This window comes from Musca autumnalis, unplaced genomic scaffold, assembly GCF_047663935.1.
Source record: "Musca autumnalis isolate F117 unplaced genomic scaffold, ASM4766393v1 scaffold_1, whole genome shotgun sequence".
Lineage (NCBI taxonomy): Eukaryota > Metazoa > Arthropoda > Insecta > Diptera > Muscidae > Musca > Musca autumnalis.
Genome location: NW_027411644.1, coordinates 35158584 through 35179411, shown reverse-complemented (window position 1 = coordinate 35179411; position 20828 = coordinate 35158584). Strand labels below are relative to the sequence as shown.

Here is a 20828-nt window from a genome sequence, read left to right as displayed (position 1 = left end):
ACGGGTATATGACGTTTTCGACGTTTACAACTTTCTTACCGTCGAAAACCTAAAAAATCGTCATACAGACCATCTCTGATCCTTTACCATCGCTTCATCAATTGTTGGTGCTTCCTCTATAACACATTCCCTCACTACCGGCACCCCTGCGTGCGTCGCAGTGTTCGGCGGGAAATGTGTATTTATCAAAAGCCCCAGCGTGTCCTCGATTGTTTCCATCTTATTTCCATATCATCCACCATGATCTCGGTTTGTGTATGGGTTTTCGATAGAAACTTTTTTATTTTGGATACATCATTTACGCTGTCTACCTGTTCACAGAAAAGTTTCCAGGAATTGCGCTTTGCTGTTCTAGTCATTTTGTTGTATTCTTTAAGTTTTGTGTGATAGTTGTCCCAGAATACAGCTAATTTCTTTCGTCGAGCTCTGTTGTAAAGTCTTCGGATCTCTTTGCCTTTGTTACGAATTTCTCCTGTCATCCAGGGTTTTTCGTAGGCAGATTTCCTTTCTCGAAGGGGACAACTTTCTTCGAATGACTTTACTAAGACCTCCGTTATAATGTTGACATTTCTGTCTATATCTTCCGTGCTTAGGCATTCATATCTATCGTGCCCTAGCCTATATTTTATTAGTTTCCCAAATTTTATCCAATTGGTTTTGGATTTATTTCGGAAACTTATAGGTTTCGGCGGAGGCCGTGTTAGTTCAAATCTTATATAACGATGATCCGAGAAGGAATGCTCTTCCGAGACCCTCCAATTCTGCACCTCGTTTATAAGATTTTCGGAACATATTGTTATATCTAATACCTCTTCCCTAATCTTGTTAACAAAGGTGGCTTTATTACCTATGTTAAGGGTTATTAGGTCGTTAGTATTCAAGAAATCTAAAAGGGCTTGGCCCCTTTTGTTAGTATTAGTACTACCCCACGCAATGTGGTGTGAGTTAGCATCGCTACCTACTAGTACTTCGTTACCTGTTTGTTTTGCTTTCCTCACCAACCGCTGCAGATCCGACGTAGGTGGTAGTGTCGGCGAGTCGAACGGTAAATATACTGACGCAAGGTATATATTGCCATTCCCCAGCTTCAGCACAGTTGCGTCCGATGTTGACAACTCTGGAGAGAAAAGAAAACTTAAGTTTTTGTGACATATTATACAGGTTCTCGGTCGAGACCCCGTATTTGCATAAAACAGTTGGTAGTTTATATGGTTTAGTCCAGAGACCTTGTTCTGAATAGTCCAAGGTTCCTGGATCAAGCCAATATGGATTTTACCTGTATTGATTTGCTCCATCAGGACCATGGTTGCCGTCTCGCTCCGATGGAGGTTTATCTGGATGACCTCAATCATTGGTCCTCCAGTAAACGGGCTTCTTGAGAGTCGGTGATTACGGCATCGACTCCCTTTTCATTTTTGCTGGGAGATAAAACCTCTTCGCTATTTTGTTTGGCTTCCTCGCTTTCGCCGATTACCGCCTTTCCTGCTTTGAAGCGGACAGCGTTGGAGATGTAGAAAGCCCTGCCCTTAGTCTTTGTCAGACTAGCCATGGAGAGATGGTCAATTCCGACCACAAGGAGAGTTCCGTCCTCCTGCTCCTCCCTGTGGAAGACCTCCCATCTCTTCACGTCCAAGTCCTTGTTTTGGCGACCAAAGACTTCGAGCATGCGTTCCGTCTCGAACTTGCTGCCCCATCCTCTGACGAATACCGAAGTTTTTGTTAGTTGAGGAATTTGGTCTTTCCTCAACAACTTTAGTTTGCCGTTTTCCCATGGAGGTATTATGCTGCTGATAATATCCTTGAGGGCGGCAACGTTTGCATTCTGGGCAAATTGGAACACCATCACGTCCCCTTTGACCCCGCTGCTGATAATTTGAATTGGATCACCTCCAATCATTATGTGATCCAATATCTTATTGTTGACCATTTCCTCAATTGCTGGAAGATGGTCTTTGGGTAGCTTTCCGGAACCTTTATTGGTATCGATCGATCACTGCATAGCAGAGTTCGTCCCTATAGCGTTTCTTGGCTACCTTGGCGTAAGATGGCGGCTCTCTACCAGTCTCCGCAGCCCTCTTCCTCTTCTGCCGGGTCCGGGATTTCTTCGCAGAATCCCCAGGCACTGCAGTCGATTCCGCGGCTGGGCACATCCTCTTCACGTTCGAGCTGACTTTTTCGCCCTCTGCCAAAGGATTCTCGGAACAGTCTCCTTTGCGTGGTACTTGACGCGGTGCATTCGAGACGTTTGGGGATGTGGAGCTCTTTTTCTTCTCCGTCGGCTTTACAGTGTTCTGCTCTTCGGGGGATCTGATCCTCTTCGCCGCTTCCGAAAAAGTGGAGGGAGTGTTCATGATCCCTGTGGGAGCATCCTGCGATATAGCCTTTTTGCTTGCCCGTTGCTTCCTGAACTTGCGTCGTTGAGCACCAGACAGCTGCTTCTTGTGTGTTGTGAGCTTTGCAATGCTGTCGCTCACTTCGTCTACCATCTTGTGGACCTCCTCCTTTTCTGGGATTTCCATGACGGTTATATTATTTTTGCTTTCGCTATCGGATTTGGAGTCTGAGTCGCTACCTGTATCTGAAGGCTGTGTCGAGCATGAACTTCCCCTTAGCTTCTCAGTCTCTTCCTCCCTGTATCTGCCCTTAGGCTGTGTGCTTGTCGCATTACCTTCGACCACAGGTGCCAAGGCACCCACACCTGTGGGAGAGATTTGCTCACGATCGCATGATGACGACGGGGTGTGACTCGTGGGCAGATCAACATCACCCGCCGGTAATGGGTTTATTAGGCCCTGCACCGTAACTTTTTTACTTTGTCCAACTTTCTTCATATTGTGTTTTTTGTTTTAGGGGAACACCCCCATAGTCAGTTTTTTGTCCGCGGGGAAAATAAATTTCCCTGAGACAGGTGATCGTACTAATCCGTTCCGGAACAGGTTTAATCACAAATGAATTCCCTAGATCTAGAACAAATTAGTACGGTCATCCGCCTCCCCCTATCCGCCGGTGGGGACGCGCCCGGTAGGAGAACTAACAAACACCCTTGCTTTAAAAAACACGTTTCTAAAGCCAGGCCTTGCTTGAAAATTTCCTTAAAAATTCTGATTTATGAAGCCAGGTATTGCCCTTAAAATTTACCTAAAATTCTCGTTTATGAAGCCAGGCCTGAAGATTTCCTCCATAATCCAAGCCTACCCTATGAAGCCAGGTCTTGCCTTGAAAATGTCCTTATAAATCTAAGCCTATGAAGCCATTGCCTTGAAAATTTTTATACAAATTTAAGTCAGACCTTGCATTTAAACTTTGCTTAAAAACCCAACACTATGAAGCCAGACCTTGGCTTGAAATTTTTCTTAAAAAGCTAAGCCCATGAAGCCAGACCTTGCCTTGAAAATTTCCTTTAAAACCCAAGCCTATGAAGCCAGACCTTGCTTGGAAAATGCTCTTAAAAATCCAAGCCTATGAAGCCTGGAATGCCTGGAAAATTTCCTTAAAAATCCAAGTCTATGAAGCCAGACCGTGCCTTGAAATTTTTCTTAAAAATCTAAGCCTATGAAGCCAGACCTTGCCTTGAAAATTTCCTTTAAAACCCAAGCCTATGAAGCCAGATCTTGCTTGGAAAATTTTCTTAAAAACCCAAGCCTATGAAGCCAGGAACTTCAGGAAAATTTCCTTAAAAATCTACGGTTATGAGGCCTGACCTTGCCTTGAAAATTTCCTTATAAATCTAAACCTATGAAGCCAGACCGTGCCTTGAAATTTTTCTTAAAAATCTAAGCCTATGAAGCCAGACCTTGCCTTGAAAATTTCCTTTAAAACCCAAGCCAATGAAGCCAGATCTTGCTTGGAAAATTTTCTTAAAAACCCAAGCCTATGAAGCCAGGAACTTCAGGAAAATTTCTTTAAAAATCTACGGTTATGAGGCCTGACCTTGCCTTGATAATTTCCTTATAAATCTAAGCCTATGAAGCCAGACCGTGCCTTGAAATTTTTCTTAAAAATCTAAGCCTATGAAGCCAGACCTTGCCTTGAAAATTTCCTTTAAAACCCAAGCCAATGAAGCCAGATCTTGCTTGGAAAATTTTCTTAAAAACCCAAGCCTATGAAGCCAGGAACTTCAGGAAAATTTCTTTAAAAATCTACGGTTATGAGGCCTGACCTTGCCTTGATAATTTCCTTATAAATCTAAGCCTATGAAGCCAGACCTTGCCTTGAAAATTTCCTTAATAACCCAAGCCTATGAAGCCAGACCTTGCCTGGAAAATTTCCTTAAAAATCCAAGCCTATGAAGCCAGGAATGGTTGGAAAATTTCTTTCAAATTCAACAGGATTTGTCTTGAACATTTCCTTAAAAACCCAAGCCTATGAAGCCAGGAACTTCAGGAAAATTTCCTTAAAAATCTACAGTTATGAGGCCTGGCCTTGCCTGGACAATTTTTTTTTTTCAAAATCCATGCCTATGCCAGACTTTGGCTTGACAATTTCCTTAAAACCGCAAGTCTATAAAGCCAGACCTTGCTTGAAAATTATCTTAAAAAATCCACGTTTATGAAGCCAAGCCTTGCTGGAAAATTTCTTTCAAAATCAATTCCTATGAAGCCAGGCTATGACTTGAAAATTTCCTTAAAAATCCAAGTCTGTGGATCCAGGCCTTGCTTTGAAAATTCCCCAAAAGTCTAAACCTATGAAGCCACGAAGGAAAAGTTCCTTAAAAATCCAAGCCTATCAAGCCAGGCCTTGCCTTGAAAATGTCCTTAAAATCCAGTTTATGAAGCCAGTCCTTACCTTGATTTTTTTAATTTACGTTTAGGAAGCCATGCTTGGCTTGAATTTTTCTTAAAAGTCTTCTTTTCTGAAGACAGGGCTTGCCTTGAATATTTCTTTAAACATCCACGTTTATGAGCAAAGGCCTGACCTTTAAAAACCCTCGTTTATGAAGCCACGCATTGCCTCGAAAATGTCCTCCACAATCCATGTTTATGAGGATAGGCCTGGCCTTTAAAAATACATTACAAACCCTCATTTATAAAGTTAGACCTTGCCTTATTACCTTAAAACCTGACTTGAAAATTTAAGATAAACTCAGGTTTTTTGTGGCGCCCAACTGTTAGGATTTTTCGCTTAACACCTCTCTTATACTCTCTTATACCATTTAAACTCCATACGGATGTGTGACTTTTATCGCATTATTAATCATACATATACCCACACATCATTCCTCCCTTACACTATACTAATCAAAATTCTAGAACTTGGTTTTCAAACAATTTTTAGAGGTTATTCTGTGTTTTTTTTTCTTTTTTTTATTGAAATACTTATGTTGATTTTTGCATTTGTATTGCTCTCGCATTTTTGTTATGCATGAGCTTTTTTTTTTTTTTGGCTCAGAAAAAAAGTGATTGTGAATTTGAATACATTCTAGGCTAGCTAGGAAGGCATTTTGCCATCCAACCAACCAACCAACCAGGCGAACATCATAAAACGTGAGGTTAAACTTAATTGTTATTGTTGGAGACCTAAACAAAAACCCTTTTGAAAGAAATAAAACAAAAACGTAGAGCTACTGTGCGAAGCATAGAATAATTCGGGAGGTTAAAGTGCTACAACACACACACAACCATATGAAAAATATTTAAATACATATTTTCCAAGTAAAAGGAAAGAAGACCTTCAAATGTTATTGGAGTTTATTATTCCAACTGCATTTCAGCCTAATGTCATATTAATGAAAGGTCGCCGGTGCGAGAGAATTTTTGTTTGCAAAAAAAAAAATTAAAGTGGAAATTTTTGTATTTTTTTGCAATAAAAATATGCTCTTAGTCAACCAATCAGACCAGGGGCTCAATTCTGTTTCTATGGAAGTGTGAAATAAAAACTTTTATAGAGGAGAAAACTGTCAAATGAAAAAAATATAAAGGAAATATTTTTCATTTCAAATTTTCATAGAACAAGAATCCAACCCCAGGAAAGAAAAGTTTTGTAATAAAACAAGTTTTTGCATATAAATGGCGTCCAATGTAAAGAATGTTTCAGTAAGAGTTGTAATAAAATTCTCAAGCGACTAGTGTATGGTGTTGTTGGCAAATGCTCAAAAAGAACGATGAGAAAGGCATTTAGCCTGACACAAATGCTATCAACGGTGCGACCTGACCATGGTGGATTAAGAAGGTGTTACATCAAATATCAAACGTCAAATTTGGTCACAATAATGCATTTTGACAACTAGTATGATAATCAGCAGTTTTGGCGTTACACCTTTTTATTCCGCCATGGACCTGACATCATGAGAGTACAATCAATCATTCGCGTACATAATTATCTCAATGCCGTCGTTTTAACAGTTCCGGGGTTGAACTTCTTGTTCCTGAATTTCACGTATGACTAACGTTTAAACAAAGACGGAACGTAGTACTTTCGACATCCTTCAATAGAATAGAATGACTGACCGTAATAAAGCCTTTAAACACCTTAAATAAAACAACTTTTCGGAGATTGCTTGATTCACTCTCGGTATTGCGGATAATTCTCTACTATCAGTTTCAACTACTTAAGGAGCACTGAGGTTGATGTACAGAGTTCAAGTTGCTCAAGAGGAATGAACGAATTTATTTTTTTTTATTAGAATATTTCTTAAATCTATTATTTTTTAGTTAAAAGAATTCTTTCTAGCATATTTACCTATTTTTCTAGAATTATAACATATTTATATTTTTATGCCCTAATCATTGTGATGGACGTTTTAAACAAAAATCAATGGCTACATTTAGGGTTACTTCGTTTGGTCATAAAGTGCTCCTTCTTACCATATATGCTTTGGATAAAAACTTTATAAATTTCAATAAACAAAATAGCTATAAAAATGCTTTAAACAAACACACTCTAGTAAATAAGTGTACGCTTATATTTATTGGTCCGCAAATAAATTTTGGATGATAACCTTGCATACGTAGATAGTATCTGCACAGAGAATCTGCATCCATTAAATTCACTAAAACATTTCTGTCGTTCTTTTATTGAAAAGACATGCATGGGCGTTACACACATCCAAAAGAGCGCACTGATCTTTATTTACGTGCCTGGTAATCTTTACCCCTTATATTGGGCAAATCGCTTGAACCACTCAACGTCCTCAAACATTCATAACACATAATCGTAAATGGTTAAAATAATCCGCTTTTGATTTAGAATTCTCCTTATCTATATCAGCAGACGGACATCTCCCTAGAACTACATACATCCATGTCAACTATGGCCACCATCGACTTTTGATTAGAACTCTGTTTTCACATTTCATCCGTAGTAGTTCACTCCATCATCACCGAAACCAAACTAAAAAGACAATTATTACTGAAACAATATTCCATTTTTTCCTTTTTTTTATTTACTCACTAAAGTGTCGAGAGCTAATATGATTTTCTTTAACTTCATTTCCAAATCACAATATTTTTGTTTCAGTCTTCTTTTAATTTGTTTTTGTTTTGATTCACACGGACATTTCATTCATAAATTTCTGTTGCTGGCTCCTGCACTATATTCACCACAGCTGCAGATGAATGGTTTATATCTCCGCTTGGTCAAATTCACAGTGCCTATCAGAGCTTAAATAGCTCATATTTCACAAAATACACTTTAAATAATTTTTTTAAAGTAGATATTCGAAATTTGCGGATGAATTTTGTTCAAAATACCTCATTTTATTTTCTATAAAAGAATTTATATATAAATCTCGATAACACCCTATTGACCATTGGCAGCATTCTTTCAACTTCGATAACTAAGATTTTTTTTCTTCCCTTTGTCTGCATTTTCGCTGCATCTAACTTAATATTGATTGCTTTTTCAAGAAAATTAATCTTCCTTTCCATCAAAAATCTTGGACGTGATTAGACCTTTAAATCTGGACAAAAAATCCATAATTATTTTTTCCATCCGATTGGCAATTTTATTTCAAAGTGAGAAACATTTTCCTCCACAACTATATTTGCAATTACCCATCAAATTATTGAAGGTAAAAAAATCAATTTCGAATATAAAGTGTGAAAGTGTAACTATTGTGAAATATTCTAGGCAATTATTGAATTTGTTCTGTGGCCACCAAAAAATCGGACACTACTGTAGTTCGGCTTGCCCACATGAAACGATTACATCATTCTCCGAAGCATATTGTGAAACCCAAATTCCTACAATTCGTCATTTCGAAAGCTACCAATCTACTCAAGACCATTTTACCCACAGGGTAATTGGCTTATGTAAAGATTACACATCGTATTGCTTCAAACATTGTGTCCAACCATAATTTTGGTGCGAAACTGGTCGTTTGGGTGATCACCCTAAACCGCCAGATAGCCGTGGGATCCAGGAGACAATAACTTTGACCACTGATGTGTGGCCCAGAACAATAAATTTTAAGAAGTCCTTCGCAATATTAGATATAATTTGAGGGTTCCCTTCTGACGTCCACTCTAGAAGTACCAAAACGATCTTTGGTGAATCCAACGCCGTCATATCCCGGCGTATATTTGGAGATTATTATTTGCTGCCCATTGTCTATACATTGCGTCCCCATCTATACGTACCCAATACCCCACCTGAATCTATTTTGGAAGTACTGAAGACTGTATTGTGCAATTGAAGATTTTTATGTGCATGAAGCTGCATGGAATCTGCTAATGGAAATCTGAAGTATACGGCTGTTGTTTGGTCCCATGCGAAATTCATAATTAGTGTTCAAGATAACTTTCATAATCACTCCCATCTGTTTATGGAATCGTGCAAAAGATTGATGAGAAAACAATCTAAGTGAATCTGAATTCCCATGAAGACTCTATATTTCAAAATTATGAAATCTATGCCCTCATAGATTAGCCAGAATATCCAAATTGTTCAGCGTACTAATTACATTGTACAAGCAATGCAAATAAGTATAATTCATAACTATATACGTATGTCAATGTGCGTATGATATACATTCAATGATTACAATTGTGTTTTCCTATTATACTTAAATTATTTTTAAAGTGACTCAAAAATTGCAATGGCAATACAGCATTTCCTTTCCTAAATAAACACAAATTTTCGTAAAGTGTATATCATTCTGCAGTAAATGTATTTCATTTTTTTAATCATTATCATTTCTATTGGTATAGAGTAGATTTTAAAATTTATCGCATGAGAAAAAATCATCACAACCAACATACATACCTAATAATTTCACAGATAATTGAACCAGCATCGAACTATTGGAGAAGGCCTTCAACAATACGGAGAGCATAGTAAGTGAGTGAGTACCACAATACTAAAAAAAATGTTGTTTGTTGTGAGAAAGATAGACATGTATATAAGAGACATAATTAAAATGTAACCTCTTTTTTTATCTTAAACAAAATAAGAGTTCACATTGCCATTGAGCTTTAAAATTGTATTTTTTTCCGTACATCTCTTAATTTTAATAATAATCTCCCTTGGCGTTGTGATATTTCTCTCAATTCCAATTCTCAAAACATTGATTAACCCCTTAAGGGCCATAATATTTAATTTGTGTAAATGTATTTATACCTGTATATATAAAGTAATGAATTTGTAGTGAATTTATTCAATTCTTTATCCATATTTTATATATATTTTCATTATATATATACCTACAAATAGCGCAAGAATTATTTATCATGTGAATAAACACGGTCATTGAATTCAATATGAATTTCTAATTTATCACCAGACGTTATCTTATGTAGGGATGTCTATATAGTTTGGAGGTGAGTCATATTCGGGGTGCAATGAAAAATTTGCCATTTTTGGACATAGGCAGGTGAGGGTTTAGAGGCTGCTTCTCATAACATCTGAGATGCACGAATGTTCTTGCAGCATGCGATTAAGACAACCACATTAGCTGTTTACATTTAATTTTTTCTAGATTTTTTTATGGGGTTTTCAATTTCAATTTATTCAGTTTCTTTATTGTCTTACTTGGTCCACATTTCAGTTTTATTTATACGTTGTTGTTTTTTTAAGGGAGTCTACATTAATATCTGTGACAAGACATGCATTTGAATATAGAAGGACAAGAACCCCCCATTCCGACTGCAGCTTCCAATTCAAAGGCTCCCGCAGTCCTTCTCATAAACAAATGCTCAGATGCTTCAATTTAATGAAAAAAATGCATCTGATCAAAAATCAAGTCGTGAACATTACATCATTTATGCTAACGAGGGTATATACACTTTCATACAGGCAAGTATGTTTGGACGAAATTTGTTTCAGACAATTTGGAGTCGATTTAGCAATGTCTGTCCGTCTGTCTGGCAGGTTGGTGCGCACGATAACTCTCGAACGGATGAACCGATTTGGTCCAAAATTTGACTTTCGCAATATTTTGCCCAAACTTAGTTTAAGTTCGAAGATGGGTTATATCGGTCAACTCCTTCCGGTACCTTCCCCACAACTTTCGCAAACGTTCGGAAAATTTGTGCGCCCGATAACTCTTAAAGGGAGTAACCGATTTGGTTGATGAGGTTCCAATATAGACTCAATCGGTCCACGCCTTCGGGTACCTCCCACACAAAATTTCGGAAAGGTTCAGTTTAGGACCTGCTCTCAAATCGTTTTGATTTTTGTTCTAACAACTTGTTTCATCAGGAACAAAACCATACTTCCTGAGAAAATAGCCTGAAAGGTTCAAAAACACCTATGACACCGTGTGTAGTGGTTGGAGCGCAAGATAACTCTCGAACGGATCTGCCGATTCGATCCAAAATTTGGCTTTGAAGATAAGCCATATCGGTTCAATACTTCAGGTACCTCCCCCACAAAAGTTCAAAAACGTTCAGAAAAATTGTGCGCACGATAACTCTTGAAGGGAAGGACCGATTTTGTCCACACTTTACGTATACTAATATATCTACCAGGTATAGGTCAGGTTTGAATATGGACTATATTTGCCCATTCCTTCGAATACCTCCCACACAAAATTTCGGATAAGTTCACTTTAAGACCTGCTCTTGACTAACTTTGATTTCTGTTGAAGCAAATTACAATCGCTGTCTCAATTACAACCGTAAAATTTTGTCAGTGGCAAGTCCATACTTCTGGCGAAAACAGCCCGAAAGTTGTAAAAAACCCCTATGGCACCATATGTAGTAGCTGGAGTGCACAATAACTCTCGAACTGATAAACCGATTTGGTCCAAAATTTGGCCTTCGTCATATTTTGTCCAAAATTAGTTTAACTTCTAAAATGGCTCATATCGGTCCTCTCCTTAGGATGCCTCCCCCACAAAAGTTCAACATTTGTGTCCAAGTGCAGGGTATAGTCTAAACGGGCTATTAATAATAGTTAAGTTAATGAAAACGTAAACGTATAGTAAAACGAAATTAAATTAATTTATTGATTATAAAAAAAACAGTAACGAAAAATAAAATATTTCAAAATAATATTGCTTCGTTTCAACCTTGAGTTGTGCTCCTCGTCACTATTTTGCTAATAGTCATCTTCCCAATGCTTGAGTTTATAACTTTAAGCGGCCTCTAAGTAACTGAGGTACCAAAATGCCTCTTTGCATGTGAGGTACAATGGGATGATCAGCGAACGTTTTTATGCCAACGCCGGTGTAAAACAAGGCTGCCCACTATCACCACTACATTTTTGCCATCGTACTTGAGGAGATAATGATAAAACTGAGCAAGCAGAAAAGAGGAATTGTCTGGAACTTCAACCAACATCTAGAAAACTTAAGGCCAGAACAGAATCAATCGTCGCTTGTTTTGCTTGTTTCCCCAAATGTCAAATTATAAAGGAATGCCAGAGCCTCTTTGCAAATCCACCTGCGTTCCCCTTTAGAAGGCTCAGATATTCCTTTATAATTTGACATTAGGGGAAGCAAGCAAAGCAAACAACGATTGATTCTGTTCTGGCCTTTAAGGTGAGAACACAATGGATTTTTGTTGTTTATTTTTTACGCCTCGCCTCAAAGCGCGAAAGTGAACTTGTGCTGTTTTCAATATGACAGTCTACAACGAAGCAAGGCTTCAGGCGACAAAATTAAAATTTGTTCAACTTTTGAATTCTTCGCCTGGCTTCATATTTGACATTTCGTTTTGACATTCCATTTGACGTAAACACGTGTTCAATCTGAAAAATAGAGTTTGGCTATAAATTTCATGCTCAGAACTAAAGGCCTGGGTACATTAGCTGCCTCGCCTGCTTGCTTCTGATAAAAGAATAAAAAAGAAAAGGGCAACACAGTTCGAAATTTGCTCGGCCTTCTTTATTCTTTTATTTTTATTATGTCAGAAATGAAGCAGAAAGGCAAGGCAACCAGGCGAGGCAGCTTATGTACCCAGGCCTTAATTATTTACGAACAATTCATATAAAAAATTTACAGCCTGTTTCTGTATGTCGAAAGAAGAATGTGTGCGAAAGAAACACGTCTAAACTATTGTGTGTTTTTCAAATTTGTTTTTTTGTTTTGAAGCAAAAGCAAAGGTAAAATTATTTCGAAAACTAAAGTTCGGGCGTGTTTCATTCGCACACATTCTTCTTTCGACATACAGAAACTGGCTGTTAATTTTATTTAATAAATTTAAATGGTGAAGAAATAAGCTAAGTAAAAAAAAATTAGCGAAGAGCTGTATGACATGTGGCGTCGTCTTGTTGAAACCACATGCCCTCCACATTCATTTCTTCAATTCTAGGCAAGAAAAAACTGGTTATTATCATTTCACGATACCGAACATCATTGCCTGTTTACGCATGACCTGCCTCATTTTCATAAAAAAAGGTCCAATGATTCCTCCAGCCCAAAAACCACACCACACAGTGACACGTTGAGGATGCATTGTCTTCTCGTGAATCACCCCAAATGCGCCAATTCTGCCTATCAAGATGGAAATTGGCCTCGTCACTGAAGATGATTTTATCGGCAAAATCAGTATTTTCATGTTGTCTCTCCAGTACCAATGAGAATGCGTTGTTTATTGGTGTAGCGCTCCATTTTTACTAACCTCGTACCTTCTACTAGCAAACAATAACAATTGTTTAAAAAGTCAAAAAAATTGCACTTCGAATGGCGCCAAATTAAAAAATTGTGTTCTAGTTGGGACACCCTTTATAAAGGCAATCAACAGGAGCGCGGAAGGAGATGTGATAAACAGATCCGCTTTTGGTCGTCTGAACAACACCTGGAGGGCCACTCAAATATGCCTTAAAACAAAAATAAAACTTTTTAATTCATATGTAAAATCTACCCTTCTATACGGCTGAAAACTTTTGTAAACAAATGCATATGGATAATATGTGGAATATTTCAACCATCTCAAATGACGATCTGCACACTACACTTTGAAGAAACGATTGAAAAGCAAATCATGAGGCGGAAATGGATTGGGCATACCATCCGAAATCGCCCAGATTCTATTCCAAGGGCAGCTCTGGAATGGAATGCCCAAGGAGCCTGGCGCACTGGCCGACCAAAGAATACTTGGCAGAGAACATTGTATGCAGACCTGAAGAAGATAAACAAATCATTTGAAGAAATAAAAGTATTATGTCATGATAGATTTAAGTTAGAATAACAAAGGTTATAGTCGGGACGGGGCCGACCATGTGATGCCCTACACCACTACCCCTGTGCATAAACTTTTCACTGGTAAACATTTTTTTAGGGAATATAATCCGACTACCACCAAAAATAATATGCCTCTTTCTCTCTGGGACCCCCATAAGCAACCAAAATTTCGTGACCATCCGATTGTCAAAAATGGAAGAATTGGATGCATTACCGAATATTGTGGTATCTCCCTTGTTTGACTACCTTCGCCAACCTGCTTTACACCAATGTAAAGGTAATATTTTCTTCTTCCATTGACAGGCTTTGCCGTTGGAATACCCCTACTAGAAGCCAATATATTCACAAAGAATAAAACTTTGAATTTGTCTCCAAATGAGTTTTTCCCCATTCCGACCCCTAAATATTATCCGACTATCACCAAAATTAATAGGCTTCTATCCCTCCGGGACCCTCATCAACACTCAAAATTTGGTGACGATCCGATCAAAATTGCGACCTGTAGCGTGATTACAAGGTTTAGATGGACAGACGGACGGACTGACGGACGGACACACAAAGCCAGATCAACTCAGCTCGTCGAGACATTCATTTTGGGACCCCCATTAACCCCCAAAATTTCGTGACGATCCGATCAAAATTACGACAGAGATATTGGCTTTGAAATAAAACGTTGACCTTTCTCCAAATAAGTGTTTGCCCATTCCGACCCCTGAATATTATCCGACCATCATCAAAATCAATATGCTTCTTTCCCTTTGGGACCCCCATTAACCCCCAAAATTTCGTGACGATCCGATCAAAATTGCGACCTGTAGCGTGATTACAAAAAAATCGGAAAATGGGATGCATTATCGACTATTGCCATATCTCTGCTATTTGACCACCTAAGACAACCTACTTTACATCGTTGTAAAGGTGATATTTTCTACTTTCCTTGCCTTTGATATACCTATTTAAGAAACAGAGATATTGGCTTTGAAATAAAATGTTGACTTTTCTCCAATTAAGTGTTTGCCCATTTCGACCCCCAAATATTATCCGACCATCACCAAAATCAATAGGCTTCTTCATCTGTGAGACCCCCATTAACCCTCAAATTTTCGTGACGATCCGATCAAAATTGCGACCTGTAGCGTGATTTCCAAAAAAATAAAAAAATATTCGCTTTGAAATAAAACGTTGACTTTTTCCCCAAATAAGTTTTTTGCCCATTCCGACCCCTGAATATTATCCGACCATCACCAAAATCAATAGGCTTCTTCCCCTCCGGGACCCTCATCAACACTCAAAATTTGGTGACGATCCGATCAAAATTGCGACCTGTAGCGTGATTACAAGGTTTAGATGGACAGACGGACGGACGGACACACATAGCCAGATCGACTTAGCTCGTCGAGACATTCATTTTGGTATATATAAGTATGGGTCTAGGACCATTATTTCGATGCGTTACAAACTTTTTGGCCAAAACCAACTTATAATACCCTCCCCACATAGTGGTGTAGGGTATAAAAAATAACTGATTGCCCTGCTTTCCTGCTTCATTTCTGACATAATAAAAATAAAAGTATAAAGAAGGACGAGCAAATTTCGAACAGTGTTGCCCTTTCCTTTTTTATTCTTTTATCAGAAGCAAGCAGGCAAGGCAGCTTATGTACCTAGGCCTTAAGTCCCCAATTTCGATCCAAAATGCTTTTTACAAATAATTTTTTATCGAAAAATGTATTTTATTTTAAGTTAATTATTTTTCTGGCCTATATTTGTCTTGCTGGGTAAATAACAACTGTTAATCAGTCTTTTATTGAAGGTTATGCGTGGCGGTTGCCATGGTATGCGAGCTTCCGGAATTATCTGTAAATAAACAGAAAAGAAATTAACTAAATGATGTTAACACTATATGGAATGGAGTGGAGTATCCTCCTATACATACCGTTTTTGGTTTCTTAGGACGACCACTACAGGTTGGACAACGGGCATTGCGTTTTGCGGATGTTGCAGTACTAACACTTTCGATTAAACTTTCCATGGGAGACCAATTGACGTGTGTACTTTTAGGACGAATTTCAAATAATTTTTCACGATTCAAGAAGCTGAAAGAGAGAGAGACAGAGAGAGAGGTATTTAAATAATAAGATACGAACTTAGTAATGTGCAGATTTTTTTGTGAGGATTATAATTTAGGGATAATTGTTTGATATGTTTTGATAGCATGATATTGGTAGCGATCAGTAAATTTTGCAAGCTGTCAGTGCGTATTCTAAACATTACTCTCTATAATAGAGAGTAATGTTTACTCCAGACTTAAGCAATTATGTTTTAATAACAATAAACGTCGAAATGTATCATATACACATTATCTTTTTGGCATTTCGGGATCGATAGTTGTCCACACGGCCTAATAAATGTTCAGTATTAAGGTCTAAATTTTTGCTCTATAATACGTGGTACTGTCACGGCATAGACATAAAGGCCTCTGTACATAACGAGCCTCTTAGCCTGGCTTTCTTGTCTTGCTTCATTTCTGAAATTAAAAAAATATGTAAAGAAGAAAATGCCAACCTAGTTCGAAATTGGATCGCATTCTTTTATTTTTATTATGTCAGAAATGATGCAAGGCAAGAAAGCGAGGCAACGAGGCGGCTTATGTACCCAGACATTAAGACTTCCTAAATAGAAGACCCTCCAAAAGGGTCTTATGTAGATACAAGTCCTCCTAAAGGGGTCATCTTACGATAAAAGACTTCCAATGTGTGTATTTATTTTTAGAAAGTCTCTTAAAGTGATTTTCCAGACACGCTAAGCGCGTTTTCTATAGACTGAAGACCCTCTACTTAGACTCCTCTGGACGGTAAATCTAAATCGGTATTTTATAGATATAAAACTTCATTATCGTGCCTCTTGAAGGGGTCATCTTGGGTCTTTATATGCGAAGCCTCCTAAAGTGATATTCCATTGAAAGAAGATCATATAAAAGTCTCCTTTGGTTCCTTTAAAGATAGAAAGTTGAAATCGAGTGAATTTCGTAAATGTAAACCAAGCATTAGACTATGAACTTATACTACTCTATATATAGATGACCCTTCTATACCATTTCTGGTGCGCAAACTACTTTGCCGGTTTGTAATTTTATAGTTATAGCTCATTTATACTAGCCATAAATCCTCAACTGGATTTAATAAATCCAGTACAAATCTCATTGCATTAAATATACCTTTGCAGGATTTAAATGGCAGTCAGCAGATTTTTTTGTTCATAGCACAATTACCAAGGTAGATGTATCAGCCCATGGTATAATAATGTTTAAGGTAGGCCACAATTTTTTTCTTGTTATGGCCTATTCTGTCAAAAGCAGGGTTGACATTTGTTACAGTTGTTGACATTATGGAATTATAAAGGTAGATGCCGGTGAATTGTTAAAACAAAAAACTGCTTTAACACTTGTAGCCCGTTTAGACTAGTCATTTTAAATCGACTCGATTTCTAAATCCAACTTTCAAATCCTAGATGTTTAGACTAGTCTAAAATGATATAATGCTTGGTTTACATTTACGATTTCAACTGTCAATTCCTTTGCGTATACGTCAAACGAAAACTCATCTGAAATCCATTCGATTTCATTTGACGTTTAAGCAATGGAATTGACAGTTGAAATCGAGTGGATTTCGTAAATGTAAACCTAGCATAAGATGCCAGTCAGCTGATCTTTGTTTACGTATACATACGCGAATTTGCAAAACAAATTGCTTGAAAATTAAAAATGGAATGGAATACTGCAAAAAATAATCTGACAAATCGCTATTAAATAGTATGTTGTTTACAATTTATATTAATATTTTTTCTAATTTTCCGCTTCTGTTTGTTTTGTTGTGTTTGTGTTTATTATTTGAAAAATGTAAATAATAGGGTTATGACTTTTTTACAACCTCATATCTATGTGTCATATTTTGATGAGCTTTTGCATAAGATTAGATAAAATCTTAATTACAATGTGATTGGATAGAAAAAAGCTCACGCACAAAAAGTTTTTAAAGTTGTTATAGATGAGCTTTGGAGTCACTTAAAGCACGTAAATAACTCAAAACAATCGTTAAGTCCGTGTTTATACAGGGAAAGTTGATGGGAAAGAAAATTGAGTCGTACAAAGGTTAGGCGCCAAGTTCTTTTTTTAATTTTCTTCAATTTGCTTCCCTAAAATTTGTCTACACCATTTTCACATGTAATTCGAAGAATTTCACTTGTAATTTGATTATTTCATTTGAAATTCGAAACATTTTATTTGTAATTTGAGAATTCCAATTGAATTTCGTATTATTTTATTTAAAATTTGAGAATTCCAATTGAAATTCGAATTATTTCATTTGTAATTTGGGAATTCTAATTGAAATTCGAATTATGTCATTTGTAATTCGATTTTTTCCATTCGTAATTCGAATTTTTCCATTTGAAATTCGAAACATTTTATTTGTAATTAAAAAAAAACAAATATAAAACCAATGCAAACCAACATTTTGTATTTTTTTTCGAATTTCAAATGGAATTATTCGAATTACAAATGCAATTATTTGATTTTCAAATGTAATAATTTGAATTTCAAATGGAAAAATTCAAATTGCAAATAGATTAATTCGAATTTCAAATGAAAAAATTCGAATTACAAATGAAAAATTCGAATTACAAATGAAAATTTTTGAATTTCAATTGGAATTCTCAAATTACAAATGAAATAATTCGAATTTCATTTGGAATTCTCAAATTACAAATGAAATAATTCGAAATTCAATTGGAATTCTCAAATTCAATTGCAATTCTTTGAATTACATTTGAAAATGTTGTATATCATTTCTATGTACCCAATCTGTGGAGAGGAGTGTAGTTGACATATATTTCCAAAGTCCGTGTTTATACAGAGAAAGTTGATGGGAAAGAAAATTGAGTTTATGGGCGAGGGAGTAGAGAAGAATAAGAGGGGGTACACACACCTCTGTACTGGGAAATTCTGTTTTGTTTCGTTTTTCTTCGTAAACAACCTGAAGTTGGCCGCAGATTTTTTTTTTTTTGCATTTTCTTTCATTTTATTTTCCCTGTGGAGAAACAAACAACATCGAAGACAATTAAACAAAAACCTTTTGGAGGAAAAACAATTTTTTTAAGCAAAAACAATTCGAAATAAGTCGATGTATCAAAATTAAAATGCAATTCAAGGGTTCCTTTAATAATTAATTGTTTATCACTCACGTCCATTTTTACTTTTCATTACAATTTTGCCTTGGCATTGTTTTTGAACGGCGCAATGAGAAAATGAGTGTGGAGAAGAATAAGAAAAATTATAAAATTGACACAAACATGGTTTCCGTGTCTAAACAAAAAGGAAATTTTAAAAGAAATTGAGAAGAAAAATTTTCTTTCCAGTTTGAATGTCTAAACACGGTCTAAAGCCACACGACATATCCAGAATGGCATAAGCGTTTGTTTCTCATCAATTTTATCGTCATATTATTACATATACATATATCATTTTATATCACATATACATAGCTTTATTCCATGTATCACATAAATTGAGAGTGGTTTGTGCGGGACCTTCTTCAATATTTAAATGGAATAAAAATTATTTTAGTCATTAATATGCAAAATGTCATTTATTCGTGCAACAGGAAAAAAATGTTAGAGCAATTTGTTTCTCTTCATTTCATAGGATTTTCCAAAAAAAGAAAATTTCAAAGTGGTTTGTGTCTGACCTTTTTTAATAATTAAATGGAATGAGCGTTATTTTTGGCATTAATAGGCAAAAAATCATTCACTCTCGCTACAGGAAATCATTTTTGAGAAAAAAGGTCAAAAAGTCCTAACCCTAGTAAATAAACGACACATGAACATAGTTGCCAATATTGGTACAGACTGCAATAGTTGCATTTTTAGGAGCAAAAATCAGTGTTGTATATCAAAATATTTCGATTTCACATTTGATTTAAAAGAAATCCAAGTTTTGAGTTGATTTAATTTTGTATGGTAAATCAGGGTGGATTTGGGTGGATTAAGGACTTAAATCGAGATAATGCCCTTAATCATCGTATAAGGGTATAGTCTAAACGGGCTAATGGTCTGTTCCGGAACTGCAAGAATCTGCATCAGCCCATCTGATCGAATTTGAAACGTCAAAAGAAGTTGTTGTAAATTGAATTCGTCTCAAAAAACATACAGCAAATTTCAAATTTATTGTTTAATATTGAAAATGTTAGCATATTATTTATGCTACTAATGCAAACTAATGAGCAAATAATGAATTGTTTTAGCGTTTAGACATCGTAAATACCGTAATCGTAAATAGCATTTTTAATGAGGATTTATTTGACGTATACGCAAAGGAATTGGCATTTGAAACCCAGTGGGTTTGTTAAATCCGATTATATATAAACGTACTATAAAATCAACTTTGTATATCAAAGCAAATTTATTTTTTTGCCTTGTTTACATTTTAAATTATTTTTTTTTTTTTTTGTAGCAATTCACCGATATATCTACCTTGTTTCTTGTGCCAGCTTGCAACTTTTTGTATTTTCTAGCAACATATGTTGCAAAAAACAGAGTTGAATACGAGGATTTATGCCGGATTTAAAACAAATCCACTCAATATGAGGATTTATTTTTGTATGGCAAATCTGGTAGATTATCGCCGCATTTAGCAAATAAATCCTAATAATGCGCTAAAATCGGCTGATGAGGTCATATCTAAAATGGCCTACTAAACTGAATTTCTCCGATTCTCCATAACATTAAAAAAAACTTACTTTGGTCTTGGTTCTCTCCAAAAATCCGTCATACGTTTGCTACGCATAATATCCGATAAACTTTGCAAGAGGCGCACATTTTCCGCTTCCACATGGAGAATACGTTCCCGTTCGGATTGCTGTTTTTTGGCCTTCTGAACAATGTGAGGATAAAAGATGGGCGGCGAACGATCTATGGCCGCTTTAGCTGATTTCACTTTTTCACGATGTTGTTCATAACGTCGCTGTTCCCACGGATAATTAAGAAGTTTATCTCGACGCGATATCATGATTTCAACTGAGTAATGGAAATGGAAATCAAGGACTAAAGGAATGTTTTTTTTTTCTGCGTACACCAACATTTTAACCTTGACGTTGCTTTGGTTATTTGTGTATGTTGTGTTGTTGTTTGTTTGCCATGGTGGCGAGCCAAAATTGTTATATAACTATTTTGTGTTATATAAATCGCCACCACCATGGAGATGATGATATCATTG

The 20828-nt window shown here is 36.5% G+C and overlaps 1 protein-coding gene across 1 annotated transcript; it reads right to left on the bottom strand.

The window, feature by feature from the left end:
- Positions 1 to 15301: 15301 nt before the first annotated feature.
- On the bottom strand, positions 15302 to 20621 carry LOC141396905 (sperm axonemal maintenance protein CFAP97D1). The gene is made up of 3 exons (XM_073973035.1): positions 20353 to 20621; positions 15495 to 15654; positions 15302 to 15415 (listed from the first exon to the last, which is right to left on the bottom strand). Exons 1-3 carry the CDS (start codon positions 20619 to 20621, stop codon positions 15302 to 15304), a joined length of 543 nt encoding a protein of 180 aa, XP_073829136.1.
- Positions 20622 to 20828: the final 207 nt, after the last annotated feature.

Bases quoted from the DNA above. Each gene is read 5' to 3' on its own strand.
- LOC141396905 (XM_073973035.1), bottom strand. From the start codon at position 20,621: ATGATATCGCGTCGAGATAAACTTCTTAATTATCCGTGGGAACAGCGA. The intron at 15,655-20,352 runs GTAAGTTTTTTT...TCTCTCTTTCAG, and splicing joins TGGAGAGAACCAAGACCAAA to CTTCTTGAATCGTGAAAAAT. The intron at 15,416-15,494 runs GTATGTATAGGA...GTTTATTTACAG, and splicing joins GTCCTAAGAAACCAAAAACG to ATAATTCCGGAAGCTCGCAT.